The sequence below is a fragment of the Vipera ursinii genome (genome assembly GCF_947247035.1).
Source record: "Vipera ursinii genome assembly, chromosome: 16".
Classification (NCBI taxonomy): domain Eukaryota; kingdom Metazoa; phylum Chordata; class Lepidosauria; order Squamata; family Viperidae; genus Vipera; species Vipera ursinii.
In genome coordinates, this window is record NC_139529.1 from 5,380,961 (window position 1) to 5,398,345 (window position 17,385).

At 42.5% G+C, this 17,385-nt stretch overlaps 1 protein-coding gene across 1 annotated transcript in view; it reads left to right on the forward strand.

The window, feature by feature from the left end:
* Nucleotides 1–821: 821 nt before the first annotated feature.
* The window catches only part of LOC310647552 (uncharacterized protein), a gene marked incomplete at its 5' end in the record, with an annotated part of 50,894 nt that continues 34,330 nt past the window's right edge, over nt 822–17,385 (forward strand). The window contains 8 exons of the mRNA XM_083374871.1: nt 822–833; nt 1,050–1,103; nt 3,745–3,798; nt 5,879–5,932; nt 6,274–6,327; nt 9,032–9,085; nt 9,717–9,770; nt 10,363–10,470. Coding sequence (XP_083230997.1) covers nt 822–833; nt 1,050–1,103; nt 3,745–3,798; nt 5,879–5,932; nt 6,274–6,327; nt 9,032–9,085; nt 9,717–9,770; nt 10,363–10,470 — 444 coding nt within the window. The remainder of the gene's footprint in view (nt 834–1,049; nt 1,104–3,744; nt 3,799–5,878; nt 5,933–6,273; nt 6,328–9,031; nt 9,086–9,716; nt 9,771–10,362; nt 10,471–17,385) is intronic.

The window sequence follows — 17,385 nt, forward strand, 5'->3', positions numbered from 1 at the left end:
AGGGAGGGCTGTTGGTTCGTTTGGTCCTTTGCAAGTTGTCATTTGTAACGAGCCCCTGATTTTTCCCTTTCTTTCTTTCTTTCTTTCTTTCTTTCTTTCTTTCTTTCTTTCTTTCTTTCTTTCTTTCTTTCTTTCTTTCTTTCTTTCTTTCTTTCTTTCTTTCTTTCTTTCTTTCTTTCTTTCTTTCTTTCTTTCTTTCTTTCTTGCAATGATTTTAATTCCCCCACCCCCACACAACCCTTCATCCTCACCACATGCGAAATGTTGTGCACCCTTCAACATGGGGGTGGGTCTTTGCTTACACGGCGGTGCGGATGAAATCCATGTGCTTGGAAAATGTCACCCAGTTCTTGCAGGATCGGGTTTCCCCGGCTGGCTAGAAACCTGGGTTCCTCTGCTGCTGGCAGGATGAGGCAAACCTGTCAAAGCTGACAGGAATCAGATAAGCCGAAGACCCTTCTCCTCGTGGAAGCTGGAGACGCTGTGCTTGTTACTTTTGTGCATTTGGAACCGCGGAGAAGACAGGGGTGGTGAAGGAACCATTTGGCGTGACTTGTTTCTGCTGGAAAGAGTTGTTGTCCAGCCGCAAGGCATCCCTTTTCTCCTCTGGGTGGTTCCTGATGGATTCATCCGCACGCCGTCAGATGAGGGCCATCTCTTAAGTGACCTCCCTGATAGAACTTCCCCGGGAGGAGCCTTTGAAATGCCCCCCCCCCCCCGCAAATTCAGCAGCAGAGGTTGTCAATATAAAATAGGTGGGTTCAGATTCTGGTGGGCTCCGTATAAGTCTAAAACGTGGCAGCATTCTAGACCTGCTCAAAATGGAGAAAGAGGTGAAAATCTTCCTTTGGCTGATATTGAAGAGTTACTGCACTACAAGCCAAACCAAGATATACACTAACGTAGCTAATTAACAACCTGGATTAGATCTTTAGCCTCAGAAAGTACCTTTTCTTAGACCTTCTTTGCTCTTTTTTTTCCCTTTCCGGCATGTAAAGGGTGCGTTTATATTTCTGACCTGCGTGTGCTTTTCCCCCCATCTCTCCAAGGGTGCTCGAGGTCCTGATGGAACACCAGGTGAAGCAGGGACCCAGGGACCCAAGGTAAGCCATCCCCTCCACCAATCAAAAAGGCAGGGTCATCCTTGGACACCTGCCAGCGTTGGCCCGCTGCATTCTTGCAAGGCGGAGACTGGACCTTTTCCGTGGTCCTGTGCCAGACCACAGGGATCAAGCCCAGGTTGCGTGAACATCAAGTGTCTTTGCTACTCCTACCATTCTGGCTGGAAATTTCTCCTTAGCTCTCAGCTGATTCTCTCTTTGGTTAGAATAGAGTAGAGCTGGAAGAGACCTTGGAGGTCTTCTAGTCCAGCCCCCTCCTCAAGCAGGAGACCCCATACTGTTTCAGAAAAAGGACTGTCTGGTCTCTGCTTGAAGTCATCCAAGGAAATCTCCTGTAGGCACCCAAGAGACTCACGACTGATGACACATTTGACCCCTCCCTCAGGCTCAGCCTGGTCGTCATCCGATCGGAGTCTCTGGATCCATTCAGAGACATCTGTTTCAAGGAGGAATCAATCTGACTGGGAAAGTTTGGAGATTTGATTGAACTTCCTTGAACGTGGATGTTCATGGAGATTCTCGGTCATCCAAGTCATGGTTGTCCCAAAGGTGCTTTTTTCAGGAGGTAACTGGACTTTTTTTTGTTTTTCTTGGAAGACCTTTCGCTTCTCATCCCAGAAGCTTCTTCAGCTCTGACTGGATGGTGGGGAAATGGAAGGATTTCTATTCCTTGCAGACCGCTGGTCATTTGCCTTCTTTTTAGAGGGTCGTTGAGGCCACCTGGAGATTTACCTGTATCCTCAGGGTCCCCTGAGGGGTGCAAATGGGTGTGGAGCCATCTTGGCTGCAGGATGTTTTCTGCCCTGGGTCCCTTCACCGTTGAAGGCAGATGCAGGCTGGGAATGAGTCTGTGTTGTCTGAATCTCACACGGTTCCTGTAGTCTGCAATGTTTTCTGGAAATCCGTTCATGGTCCGTCACCATTCGAAGGGGGTTCATTCCCAAAGCACATAGCTCAACGTCTATGGAGGTTCTCGGTCATCCAGGTCATGGTTGTCCTGCTTTTTTCAGGAGGCAACTTGAACTGGGACAAGACATAGAATCATAGGGCTGGAAGAGACTTCAAAGGTCTTCTAGTCCTTTGCTGAAGCCAGGAGACCTGATGCTATCTTGGCCAAATGGTTGTCTAGTCTATTTCCGAAAGCCTCCAGTGAAGGAGCGTTCACCTCCAGTGATGCATCTCGGAATCAATGTCCTACAAAGCCCTACAGGACAGGAATGACATTCTTGATTCTTCCCCAGAAGAAAGAGTGTTGGGAAACCTTTTTTTTTCCCTTGCCAAATACATAGACTGAGATTGAGTATTTCCTTCCGCACAGACTGAGCAAGGTCCGGCCCATATTCTCAACACAAGCTTCCCATTTCTCTACATGGTCCATTAGAGATAAAACTGGCCAGAACCCATCTCCATATTGTTCTAGGGTTTGTTTGTTTTTTTGCACACAGGATTTTTTGCAGGATACTAAATTTGTCCTTTAGACTTTGGTCAACTTGGAGAATCCCACCAACGTGTCCCTTTCCCCCCTCCACCCTCGCCTTTGATTGTAGAGCGGATTTTTCCCCTATGTTCTTGGGAGAAAGAAACATAGGGCTTGTAACTCGTAAATGGGCAAATGGGAAAAATGAAGAAAAATGAATCTTTCTTGCATATATATATAATACTCTCCCTTTTGTTATGATCTTATTAACAGGGCGTCCCAGGTAATCCAGGTCAACCAGGACTGGACGGCCAAGAGGTACATTCAGTATTTTTTTGAAGGAATCTAAAACTCTTTGAGATGTTTATGATACGTTTGCAGAACTCAATCAAGTCTTTGTGTTTGTAGGGAAAGATTGGAGAAATGGGAGAGACTGGAACTCATGGCTTTCCTGTAAGTCCATGCATCTTGCTTCCTAACGAAAAGAATTCATATTTTATCAGAGACACTAGTGGCGAGAAGCCATATGAGATTATTTCCACCATTTTATGGAGGTGGATCCAGGCTAGTAAAGTTGAATAAAGGAGGGTGTTTCCCCCCTCTTCCTTTAATTTGTCTAATTTTTCTTCCTTCTTTTTTTCCTCTTCCCTTGATTCCTGATTTTTCACCATCATTGAAAAGCATCATTCATCCCACTTCTGTATTAGTTTGGATTATTTTATTTTATTTATTTAATTTCAATTTCAATTTCAATTTCAATTTCAATTTCAATTTCAATTTTAATTTTAATTTTAATTTTAATTTTAATTTTAATTTTAATTTTAATTTTAATTTTAATTTTAATTTTAATTTTAATTTTAATTTTTTAAATTATTTTAATTTTAATTTTAATTTTAATTTTAATTTATTTTATTTTTTAAAAACGTTCTCACTAAGCTTGGTACACTTTCCTCCCATCCATTTTGCCTTATGCACAAGGGTTTCAAAAGCAAATTTCCCTGATATAATGAACTTACATGCATGATGGGTAATTCTAGCGGTGGCTTGAAAAAAAGTCATTGTTGTTTTTTTAACCGCTCTCCTGCTCAGTTATAAAGCTGAATTACTTAATTTGGAGAAGAGGAAAAACGGAAGGGCAATTAAATTTATGAGAGAAGTTGCCTCTCGTTTAGAGCTTGGGCTATTCATTGACTTGTTTCATTGTAGGGCATCCAAGGATCTTCTGGACCACAAGGAGAGAAAGGGCCTCCTGGAGATTTGGCAAGTACCCCAAATGAAGCTCTACTTTGGTCTCCACACCTGTCCACTCTTCAACCCCACTTTTCATTATTCCTGTCTGAGCAGCTTGGAGAGAGGCATGGGGAGGAACACGAGAAGTCTTCCTCAAAGGAGACTTCTGGAATGGAATAGAATAGAATAGAATAGAATAGAATAGAATGGAATGGAATGGAATGGAATGGAATGGAATGGAATGGAATGGAATGGAATAGAAGAGAAGAGAAGAGAAGAGAAGAGAAGAGAAGAGAAGAGAATTAGGAATAGGAATAGGAATAGGAATAGGAATAGGAATGGAATGGAATAGGAATGGAATGGAATGGAATGGAATGGAATAGAATAGAATAGAATGGAATGGAATGGAATGGAATAGAATAGAATAGAATAGAATAGAATAGAATAGAATAGAATAGAATAGAATAGAATAGAATAGAATAGAATAGAATAGAATAAGGAATAGGAATGGAATGGAATGGAATGGAATGGAATGGAATAGAATAGAATAGAATAGAATAGAATAGGGATATTAGAATGGAATGGAATGGAATAGAAAATATGGACGAGAAGAGAATGCAGAATAGAATAGAGTAGAGTAGAATAGAATAGAATAGAATAGAATAGAATAGAATGATAGAATAGAAAATATGGAAGAGAAGAGAATGCAGAAGAGAAGCAGAAGAGAAGAGAAGAGAATAGAAGAGAAGAGAAAATATGGAAGAGAAGAGAATGCAGGATAGGATAGGATAGGATAGGATAGGATAGGATAGGATAGGATAGGGATATTAGAATGGAATAGAACAGAATAGAATAGATTGTAGAATAGAATAGAATAGAATAGAATAGAATAGAATAGAATAGAATAGAATAGAATAGAATAGAATAGAATAGAATAGAATAGAATAGAATAGAATATGGAATGGAATGGAATGGAATAGAATAGAATAGAATAGAATAGAATAGAATAGGAATAGGATAGGATAGGAATAGGAATAGGAATAGGAATAGGAATAGAATAGAATTAAAGAAAATAATAGAAGAATAGAATAGAATAGAATTAAAGGTAATAAGAATAGAATAGAAAATATGGAAGAGAAGAGAAGAGGAGGAGAGAATGCAGAATAGAATAGAATAGAATAGAATAGAGCTGGAAGGGACCTTGGAGGTCTTCTAGTCCAGCCCCCTGCTCAAGCAGGAGAACCTATACCACCTCAGACAGGTGAATGTCTAGTCTCTTCTTAAAAATCTCCAGTGATGGAGTGTCCACGATTTCTGGTGACAAGCTGTTCCCCTGGTTAATTGTCCTCACTGTCAGGAAGTTTCTCCTCAATTCCAGGTTGCTTCTCTACTTGACCAGTTTCCAACTGTTGTTTCTCGTCTTGCCCTCTGGTGCTTTGGTGAATAACTTGACCCCCTCTGCCTTATGGCAGCCCCTCAAATACTGGAATACTACTAACACACACACACACACACACACACACACACACACACACACACACACACACAAACACACAACACACACCATTTCTTCTTTTATTTAGACTAGCCAAGCCCAAGTCCTGCAGCCGTTCTTTGTATGTTTTAAGTCTCCAGGCCTTGGATCATCTTAGTTGCTCTTCTCTGAATTTTTTTTCCCAAACTCTCAACATCTCTTTTTGTTGATATGGTGACCAAAATTGGCTGCAGTATTCCAGGTGTGGCCTCACTAGGGTTTTATAAAGCGCTAATAATTACTTCGCGTGATTTTGACTCTGTGCCTGGTCCATTCCCTTAACACTTTGGCCAAAATGAGGTCTTCTCCGAAGACGCCAGAGCTGGACCCAGCACCTGTATTTGATTTCATTTGGTGAAAAGCAAACGAAGGAATGATGGTCCTTGCCATGAACAGAAATTGCAATTTGATTGAAAACTTTGGAGGGACAGTCAGAAACGATTCGGTCTAGGTGGCACCTCCTGGCAATTTCTGTCCGTCACTCAACCAGCTCATCAAATCATGTACGCTTAAGATCCTGATCTGGTTCAGGAGATGGCTTTGCACATCCTTAATTCTATGGACCTGTCTTTTCAGGGACCTCAAGGCCCACCAGGACCACCGGGCCTTTTGGGAGAAATTGGACATAAGGTAGGATATGGTTTCCACCTCCTTTGTTTTTGGACAAGGCTGTTTGAATTTCCTGGAATCCACCCAGCTTTTGGGAATCCTCAAAAAAAAAAAAATCCAAAGTGGGAGATGCATCCTGTATTAGAAGGTCAAGGCAGACAGAAGATGGTTGATGTCGAGAGCAGAAGACCCTCATGAAAAACCTGAACGTTTTGTTATTTTGGAAATTTGAAAGGTTTACTCTTCAGCTCTTTTTCTGGGAATTCTGGGTAAAAAAAAGAAGCAGCCTCATTGATGCTCTGCAGTGTGTTCTCTGTTGGGTCTTCCTTTCTATTTATTTTTTCCCCTTCCTCCTCTTTCAGGGACCTCCTGGTGTAGCAGGACAGCGAGGACTTCCAGGAGAACCTGGCGTGAAGGTAAGGGAGAGAGAAGATCTTCCCTTCTTCTTAGGTCAGGGGTAGGCAACCTCGGCTCTTTTATGACTCATGGACTTCAACTCCCAGAATTCCTGAGCCAGCTTGGCTCAGCTTGGAAACCTCTCCCTTTCCCCTCAGTGTGGCTGGCTCAGGAATTCTGGGAGTTGAAGTCCATGAGTCATAAAAGAGCCAAGGTTGCCTACCCCTGCCCTACACCATCTCAGACAGGTGATTGTCTAGTCTTAAAAATCTCCAGTGATGGAGCACCTACGATTTCTGAAGGGAGGGAAGAAAGGAGGATGGATGACGGATGAATGGAAAGGGAGAGAGGCATGGAGGATAGAAAGATCACACTTTGCAGTTCAATTATGAGATTCCCTTCCCTTCCATATTCTATTCCATATTCTCTTCTCTTCTCTTCTCTTCTCTTCTCTTCTCTTCTCTTCTCTTCTCTTCTCTTCTCTTCTCTCCTCTCCTCTCCTCTCCTCTCCTCTCCTCTCTTCTCTTCCACTCCACTCCACTCCACTCCACTCCACTCTACATTCTATTCTATTCTATTCTATTCTATTCTATTCTATTCTATTCTATTCTATTCTATTCTATTCTATTCTATTCTATTCTATTCTACTCTACTCTACTCTACTCTACTCTACTCTACTCTACTCTACTCTACATTCTATTCTATTCTACTCTACTCTACTCTACTCTACTCTATTCTACTCTACTCTACTCTACATTCTATTCTGTTCTGTTCTGTTCTACTCTACTCTACTCTACATTCTATTCTACTCTACTCTACTCTACTCTACTCTACATTCTATTCTATTCTATTCTATTCTGTTCTGTTCTATTCTATTCTACTCTACTCTACTCTACTCTACATTCTATTCTACTCTACTCTACTCTACTCTACTCTACTCTACTCTACTCTACTCTACTCTATTCTATTCTATTCTATTCTATTCTATTCTATTCTATTCTATTCTATTCTATTCTATTCTATTCTATTCTATTTTCCACTCCATATTCCACTCCATTCTATATCCCATTCCATTCCATTCCAAGCAATTAAATTCTGCTTCCTTCCAGCTTCGTGTGTTTTTCTCCTCCGACTGGTCTGTTTGCTTTGGAAAGCCTCCCAAGTCATGGCTGGACCTTCAGAGGGTCTCTCTCTCTCTGTCTCCTTTTTTCAGCTCTATTGGTCCTGCATAATGTTTAGCCACCCCCTCCTTTTTACCCTCTCAGGAGTAAAAAAAACAAAAAAACAAAACCCCTTTATTTGCCTGGCTTTCCAGCTCCTCCAACAGACGGACTCCTGGAGTGTGAGCTCATGTTTCAAACAGGAAGCGTGTTTTTTCCCCCCCCCTATCCCCAGGAGAAGTCTTCAGCCTTTCGTCTAAAAATCGTGTGTGCCCACAGTTAGGATTGGAGGTACAGCTGCTCCTCCAAGGAAATGCATTTTGGAGGGGGGCGGGGCAGGGGAAACCTCTTAAAAGACAGCATGGAAGCAAATAACCCAAATTTACATCTCCCACCAAGTTCACAACTTCTCTTTTCTTTTTGTCAGACGCTTCCTTCTATCTTCCCAGAGTTGCCGTACGCTCAGTTAATTTCCTTTGAAGGAGCTTTCTTCATTCCTGGGTTGAACTTGCGACGGGTTTTTTTTTGTCCTATTGCAGCCTCCAAGTCAGTTTTCAAGTTCTTGTTTGTATCTTTGCTTGTTAAGTTTGTGGGGTTTAGCTTCTTCCTTCGTGTGAGGAATTTTCAGAGTGAAGATCCAGAAACAAGAATGGTTTGGTTTGACTTGGGATGTAAGTTAGTTTTTGCTGCTTAGAGTAGAGTAGAGTAGAGTAGAGTAGAGTAGAGTAGAGTAGAGTAGAATAGAATAGAATAGAATAGAATAGAATAGAATAGAATAGAATAGAATAGAATAGAATAGAATATTGCTGGGAGGTCATCTAATCCAACCTCCTGCCCAAGCAGGAGACCCTACACCACTTCTGACAGATGGCTATCCAGTCTCTTCTTGAAAGCTTCCAGTGATGGAGCATCCACAACTTCTGAAGGCAACTCCTGTTCCATTGGTTGATTGTGTTCACTGTCAGAAAATTTCTCCTTATTTCTAGGTTGAATCTCTCCTTGATCAGTTTCCATCCATTGTTCCTTGTCTGGCCTTCAGGTGCTTTGGAGAACAGGTTGACCCACCTTCTCTCTGTGACAGCCCCTCATACTTTGGAAGACGGCTGTCATGTCTCCCCTGGTCCTTCTCTTCACTAGACTAGCCATGCCCAGTTCCTCTGACTGTTCTTCATAGGTTTTAGCCTCCAGTCCCCTCATCATCTTTCTTGCTCTTCTCTGCACTTTTTCCTAGAGTCTCAAGGTCTTTTTTATAGTGTGGTGACCAAAACTGGTTGCGGTATTCTAGGTGTGGTCTTACTAAGGCTTTATAGAGTGGCATTAGTACCTCACGGGATGTTGACTTTTTCGTTTGCCTTTTTAGACTATCAATTGCACCCCTTGTATTATAGGCTGGAACATTATCTTATAGATTCTACCCCTCGTATTCTAAGCCCCACCTCTTATGCCCCAAATCTGACTTTCTGATATCCTTCCTCGTACATTGTTCTTCACGCATGTCCCTCCCCCTTCTTAATATGTCTCTAAAGCTGGCTTCAAAAATCTCTTCTCTTCTTGCTGTTCCTAGGGTGACCTTGGTCCACTGGGGATTCCTGGAGAGCAAGGGTTGGTTGGCCAACGGGTAAGTACAAACTAACCATGGTCCTCTCCCTCTTGCTGCATGGACATGTTGACATTTATTCTCCCAATAAGATGTATGGATTTTATGATGGCTCCAAAAGAACTGTGGGGTCCTTGGTGCTCTCTCAGCTTGGTGGTTTGCTTGCAGACGTTTCATTACCCAACTAGGTAACGTCATCCTTATTGTTGAGTGTGGGGTTTGCTCCCAGGGATGATGATGATGTTGCCTAGTTGGGTAATGAAACGTCTGCAAGGAAACCAGCGAGCTCAGAGAGCACCAAGGACCTCACAGTTCAACCCGTTCTGAAATAAGCTCCTTGCTTCTGCCAAAATTTGATTTCGTCCTGTGGGCAGGTCAAGACTTTTTCTTTTTTTCCTAATTGACACTGAAGCAAGGTTAATTTTGAGCGTCAGTCGGTTCCAAATGAAAAGTTGGGATTTGCTCATGGTGAATGTTGAAGTTCTCGACCGGTGAGACCGCCAAGGTGTGAGATCAAGTCTTGCTGTAAACGATGGCACCTTCTAACGCCATCATTAGACTCCGAAACAAATAAAGCTCATTCAAAGGACATTAATTTGGGAGTCTGTGACCAACACAGAAGTTCTAAAGATCTTTCCATGTTCCTTATAAGGGAGAACCTGGCCTTGAAGGAGACAGTGGCACAGCAGGACCAGATGGACTCAAGGTATCTCGCCTGTCTTCTTCTGATTTGTTTGGAAGCCTGATCTTGTTTCTCTGACTCTCACTTCCCCGAGGTCATCTTCTCTAGGATAAATCTGGGGGGGGGAGAGAAACCCTCCTCTAATGTCACTCCAGGCAGGTATTCTGCTGTAAGATCACTCAAGACTAGACCAAGAAGAATCCCCCTTTTTTTTTTTTGAAAGAGAACTCTCTATTTTTGCTTTCCCCCTTTCCTTCACTTTAGATGGATTTCATCTGTGGAGGTCCCTCCAGGTAGAAAAAGCACGTGCATCTCAAGGAGAGCAAAGTTCTAACTAGGTGTACCTTTTTAAAAAAAAAACATGCAGGGAGGCTTTTTTTTTCAATGTTCCGTTTGGCTGAGTCCGTAGACCCAGCGGTCAAATATACCTTGATTTTTTTTTTGATGGATTGATTTTTTTGCTAGAGATGTAAGACTTCTCTGCTTCAGCCAACCCTTCTTTTCTTTCTACGCCCAAGCAAAGGAGAAAGTGGCGAGTTCGGAGGCAGAGAGAAGCTCTGAGGTTGTGCAGCGGCTGAACAAAGGGAAAAGCGTGTTGCCCATTTGTCTCTTTCAGGGAGACAAAGGACAACCAGGCCCAGAAGGGGAACGCGGGGACAAAGGGCAAGGTGGGGACCAAGGAAAAGAAGGGCCCCCTGGCGTTCCTGGAACCCCGGGCATCCGAGTAAGTATGAAAAGTTGGTTGATGTTTCTTCTGCCCTGTTGGACTCACATTGTCTGTTGGTGGAGATGCTATGCTGTGTCAGACAAATTCCTTGTGTCTCCAATCACACTTGGCCAATATATTCCTATTCTGTTCTGTTCTGTTCTATTCTATTCTCAATATTGTATTCTATTTCTATTTCTATTCTATTTCTATTCTATTCTATTCTATTCTATTCTATTCTATTCTATTCTATTCTATTCTATTCTATTCTATTCTATTCTATCCTATCCTATCCTACTCTACTCTACTCTACTCTACTCTACTCTACTCTACTCTATTCTACTATTCTATTCTATTCTGTTCTGTTCTACTCTACTCTATATTCTATTCTATTCTATTCTATTCTATTCTATTCTATTCTATTCTATTCTATTCTATTCTATTCTATTCTATTCTATTCTATTCTTCTCTACTCTACTCTATATTCTACTCTACTTCTATTCCTATTCTATTCTATTCTATTCTATTCTATTCTATTCTATTCTATTCTATTCTATTCTATTCTATTCTATTCTATTCTATTCTATTCTGTTCTATTCTCATTTCTATTCTAAATTCTGTTCTGTTCTATTCCTTCCTTCCTTCCTTCCTTCCTTCCTTCCTTCCTTCCTTCCTTCCTTCCTTCCTTCCTTCCTTCCTTCCTTCCTATTCCATTCCATTCCATTCCATTCCATTCCATTCCATTCCAATAGAATAGTCATCAGTCCCTACTTTTGAAGGCTGGGAGAGAGACGGTATTACCTAAGGTTAGATATTCAACCACCAATGACAGTGTCCTTCAGCGGTCATTATTAATAGTACTACCATTAGTTAAAGTAGTATTTATTAAATCATTTTCGTATAGTAAATAGTTGGGGGCCCATGAACAGTCTAAAACTTCACAAAGAGGTTGATGAGCCAGAGAATTTGGGGACCCCTGATGTACACTTTAAGTTTACACTTAAACCCTCCCAATCTCTACAGGTTGCAAAAAATGAGTTGTTGTTGTTGTTGTTGTTGTTTTTGCAAGGGGTACGTTTGCATCCCCTGGCTCAATGCTACCTTTTTGCCTTGTAATCTGATAACCCTGAAGTTCCCCGTAAAATATGCCTTTAATCAGATCTGGATGCAGCTCTTTAGATTGCTAATCTGGATCGCGCCGTGCGCATGATCAGCCACTCCGGGTGGATTTGGGGCTAAAAAAAAAACACAGCCCCAAACCACAGGTTTCTCCACTTTTTTTTTTCTTCCTGAAAGCCAACACAAGGAGCGCTTCAAAGGATACATGCATACCGTTTGAAATACGACCGAGTTATACGGCCTTATTCAAGAGCTTTGAATGGAGGCTGTGTCCTTTTTGCCAAACTGAGCAGTGCCGTGGCATGCATTAATTTTATTTTTAAATGCAAAAAAAAGAAAAAGAAAGAAAGGAAAAAAAAGAAAGCAAAGGAGCCAATATAATTCAGCTGGCTCGTAATCGTATTTTTGTTGGGGGTTTCAGGGCTGTGTCCAATTTTAAGATAGAATGCTGGAAAAAGCAAAGCGTGCAGACCAGCTGGCAAGCGTGTGAAACGATAAGGCCTCCCTCGACTAGAGGGCGATTCCTGGCGATGGGATGGAGATGTCCATGTTGTTGTTGTTGTTGTTGTTGTTGTTTTTAAAGCAAGGATATGGAAGCCAGCTTGACGTGGTTTGCAACTTCTTGGCGTTCTTCCAGCTAAGGGGCTCATCCAAAGTTGTCAAACTGGCCACAACTTATTCCTCTAAACCAGGGGTCTTCAAACTTGGCCCTTTTATGACTCGTGGACTTCAACTCCCAGAATTCCTCAGCCAGCATCGCTGGCTGAGGAATTCTGGGAGTTGAAGTCCACGAGTCATAAAAGAGCCAAGTTTGAAGACCCCTGCTCTAAACGGAAGCGATCCTTGGCTCCATTTGTTCAGAAAGGTTATCGTTTTATTACAGATCAGGTGTATTGCAGTTTCGCACAACCAGGACTGTGAATTTCATGCCCAAATCCCTAAGTTCAACTTCTTCCCCCCCCTCCAAATGTCCTTTATAACCAATCAAGTCCATAAAAGTGCTTTTTCAGACTTTCAACGGGACTTTCTTGTTTTTCCTTTGAAGACATTTCGCTTCTCATCCAAGAAGCTTCTTCAGCTCTGACTGGATGGTGGGGGAAGGGAAGGATTTCTACTCCTTGCAGACCGCTGGTCGTTTGCCTTCTTTTCGAGAGTCGTTGAGGCCACTTGGAGGTTTTACCTATCTGTGTCCTCGGGGTCACCTGAGTGGTGCAAATGGGTGTGAGGCCTTCTTGGCTGCAGGATCTTTACTGCCTCGGGTCCCTTCCTTGTTGGAGACGGGCGCAGGCTGTTGGGGATGACTCTGGGTTGTCTGCCTCTCAAACCGAAGCGCCAACGGTTCCTGCGGTCGGCAATGTCTCCTGGAAATCCATTCATAGTCCCTCACCATTCGAAAGGGGGTTCATTCCCAAAGGGCCTAGCTCAGGGGTAGGCAACCTCGGCTCTTTTATGACTCGTGGACTTCAACTCCCAGAATTCCTGAGTCAGCTAAGCTATGCTTAGGTTCTGCCTAATCTTGCGTCCAGGGAACCCAGTTTCCCCCTTCCTCCCTCTGTAGTAGATTGAAGTGAGCCAGCGTGCTGGCCAAGCCAGGCTGAAGCTTTTCAATGGCTGGCTGTTGGTGAGCACTGAGCTTTATTTCCCCCGCTCCATAATAAGCTGCCTTTCGTGTGCCATGAGTATGAACTAATCTGACTTTCCCAGTTCCAAGAAAATAATTGTGAAGCCTGCCAAAAGTGAAACACCTCGTGCGTAGGGGGGGAGAAAGAGACTTTGATTTTTTGGGGGGGGGAGGGGGGCATTTCTTTGTAGCAAGGAAAGGAGCTCCGTTCTTCCTTCTCTCTCTCTTCTCTCTCTCTCTCTCTCTCTCTCTCTCTCTCTCTCTCTCTCTCTCTCTCTCTCTCTCATCTTCATCACGGCGTATTTACGGAGGAGTTCGGAATGGACCGTCGTTCCTCTGGAGCTTTTGGAGGAACCACATCTTCATCTGGAGCTCTTCAGCCCTGGACATCCGTGCGTGTCTCTGGTTTTCTCCCGCTAGACTCAAGGCACAGAGTCTCCTTGTGAGCAGGGAAACGGTTGCCAGGCTCGACCTGGCACGTCGTTGGCAGCCAGGCCCATGGTTTACAAAACGTAATTTCTGTTTTGCTCGCTGTGGTTTGGGGTGATGAATGGATAAGCAAAGCGGTGGAGACAGGAGTCAAATTATGCAGCTGAAGGCGAGGGGGCGACATCAGAGTTGGAGCCCGTATTCCGGATTACACCAGTCTCGCTTGTGCTCCTTTGAGTGACACATTTATTTTACGGTATATCTTTTGCGTCTTCTCTTCCCGTGTCTTCCGAATCCACATTTGGATCGACTGTTTTAGGCTAGCCTACAGATCTTCAGATACATTTGATCTTTCAAGCGTGTTCGTTCATTGGGAACCTCCCACTCTAGTAGATTTCTTAGAAGAAAATGTGCTCAAGCTGAAGAGAATGCTTATTCCTTGTGGAAGTGTACTTTGGGTTAGTTCCTGTAAAAAAACACACAAAAAAACGGGAAGAAATTAAAACTTTGGGGCATTCCTGGCCACGAGAGGTTGTGCTCTGATGTTGAAGTTGGTTTCCAGACAACCACATGGTTGTGAAAGAATAGGAGCCAAGTAATAATTAAGTCTGAGACATGAGTAAGTCAGTCTCTCTTATTTCACCATTTTTATGTGACGTATGGGCACAGTGTCTAGGATAGATCTTTCTAAACTCATCGAGAAAACAGCCATTTTCATGCCTTCAGTAGAGATGAAAGAGTAGACACGGCTTCAGGATCTTGGTGAAGGCGTCCAACATGATTTTGACTTCTGCTTCAAGGGACCTTCTCCAAACATCCTTCAGATGTGCTAAATCACCATCATGAGCTTCTAGAAACCATTCTATGGCACATCTTGAAGGTTGCAGATTGAATTGCAGAATTACAGAATAACCAAGCTGGAAGGGACCTTAGAGGTCTTCTAGTCGAAACTCCTGCTCGAGCAGCAGACCCTGCCCCATTCTAGACACTGGGGGAGATAACTCTATCTTCTGGACATCCATGAAATGTAAACGTTGGAGACCTTTAGAATAGAGTAGAGTAGAGTAGAGTAGAGTAGAGTAGAGTAGAGTAGAGTAGAAGAATTGGAAGGGACCTTGGAGGTCTTCTAGTCCAACCCCTCCTCTCCGAAAAAGAGGAGAGGGAGGGGAGAGCAATGTCAACAAAATTAAGGACTTGTTCTCATGAGATAATTACTAAACGATGGGATTAAAAGAGCTGTTTGGGTGTCCATTGGAGAAAAACAAATTGTGTGCAATTCTTTTCTTCGAGTGACAATCCATCAGAATAGAATAGAATAGAATAGCAGCTGGAAGGGACCTTGGAGGTCATCTGGTCCAACCCCCCCCCCCCCCCCGCTTAGTCAGGAAACCCTATCCTATTTCAGACAAATGGCTGTCCAGACTCTTCTTAAAAACTTCCAGCGTTGGAGCATTCACCGCTTCTGGAGGCAGGTGGTTCCACTGGTTAATTGTTCTCTCTGTCAGGAAGTTTCTCCTTAGTTCCAGGTTGCTTCTCTCCTTGACTAGTTTCCATCCGTTGCTTCTTGTCCTGCCTTCAGGGGCTTTGGAGAATAGCTTGACTCCCTCTTCTTTGGGGCAGCCCCTGAGATATTGGAAGATATTGGAAACCTTGAGAAGATTTCCCAATCCACGTGAATACGAGAAAGAAAACCGCATTATTAATGGAACGGACTTCCATTGCACGCCAGCAATTCTACTTCTTCTTTAAAAACGAAAACAAAAAAATACCAAAAATTGAACGTTTGGCTTTGGTCTCTGATCTGATGAAGCTCAATCTTTTTTGACAGTGTTGAATTTTCATTTTGGTCAGCTGTTTCACCCTTGACTCAGCTTTTAGATCCTGCAGTTTGATCTTCTGAAGAGAAACTAGGTTTTTTTATATATATATATACACACCCTCTATCATCTGGGCCCCAGCAATTCATGAGAATTCTCTAGCAGGAACTCCCAAGAATTTGGACGAAGGAATGAAAAGAAAAAAAGAAAAAAAACCCAAAAGACAGTACCTAAATAAATACATACATAAATCCTCCATCTGTGAATCAGTGCTGGGAAAGCACGCTCTTCTTTAGCGACGCAGAGGGGAAGGAAACCGATATAGCATCTTCCTTCAGTGCGAATTGGCAGGAACGTTTGGCTTATGAAGGAGGAATCCATGTATTGGGCTGTGGAAGCTTGACCCAGCTGGGATTTGTTTTCAAGCTGGGACAAGTTGGAAGGAGAGCAACTCTGCAACGAATTTGTAAAGATCTAGCATGTTCTCTTCCTCTCTCTTTCTCTCTCTATCCCCAAATTCTTATCTTGGAGAAATTGATCTAGACCTTCGTGTAAGGGAGGTGAGGAATGAGGGCTTTCGAACAGAATTGTGTGTGCCTTTTCTCGGGACAGTGGCTTAACCTCTGTTAAATCCCTTCTCCCTCCCACTTGAACTTCTAAGGAAAGACTTGTTCCATGCAACTGAGAGAGGAAGAGAGCAGCTGCCAATGTAGAGAGTATCTGATCAAGGAGGAACAAACGATACGATCTGCTCTGGCGTCTTCCAGCCTTCTTGGTGCCTCCTAGAAGCTACGTTGAGCTTTCCTGCCAAAGTGTGAGCGGAAAACCAATCCTGGATTGGTTTCCCCCTTCTTGTTTTGGATCATCTTCCTTTCTCGGACTCTTTTCAGTCCAGATACTCATGAATCTTAGATGACTTTATTGGAAGGACCATCACCTATGGGGTCCTTAGTGGTCTCTGAGCTTGATGGTTTTCTTGCAGATGTTTCATTACTCTTCCATTCTATATGGATGTTTCCTAGTTGGGTAGAATAGAATAAGAATAGAATGGAATGGAATAGAATAGAATAGAATAGAATAGAATAGAATAGAATAGAATAGAATAGAATAAGGAATGGAATAGAATAGAATAGAACACGGAATGGAGTAGAATAGAACACGGAATGGAGTAGAATAGAATAGAATAGAATAGAATAGAATAGAATAGAATAGAATAGAATGGAATGGAATGGAATAAAATACGGAATAGAATAGAATAGAATAGAATAGAATAGAATAGAATAGAATAGAATAGAATAGAATAGAATAGAATAGAATAGAATATGGAATGGAATAGAATAGAACACGGAATGGAGTAGAATAGAACACGGAATGGAGTAGAATAGAATAGAATAGAATAGAATAGAATAGAATAGAATAGAATAGAATAGAATAGAATAGAATAGAATAGAATTACAGAATTGGAAGGGACCTAGGAGGTCTTATAGCCCAACCCCTTGCTCAGGCAGGAAACCCCATACCATTTCAGTCAAGCATCTGCAAGAAACCCACCACGCTAAGAGAGCACCAAGGTTACCACAGGTCAACCCTTAGCTACCTATATTCTGTTCGATCGGGACCACCATCTTCTAGGGATCTATGTTGTCTCTTATTCCTTACATTGGAGATGGCTTCTATTTTGAGAAGCACACACTGTACAGTCTTCTCTTGTTCTTCTGGGAAGTTTTCCATCTTCTTCTTGAACCTCAGATGATGCCCACCTGAGCTTCCCCTACGTGCGCCCATTCTCTTTTTAGAAATTTTGCTGAGAACTTCTTATCTAGACCTTAATTGGTCGAGCTGGCTGGTAATTTTGGCAGCTGATGCCCAGTTTGGGAAGGCTGTCCAGTGTCTAGAGTTTTCCTATGATCACACAGAGGAATCAGTTTTTCCCCACAATCAGCGATT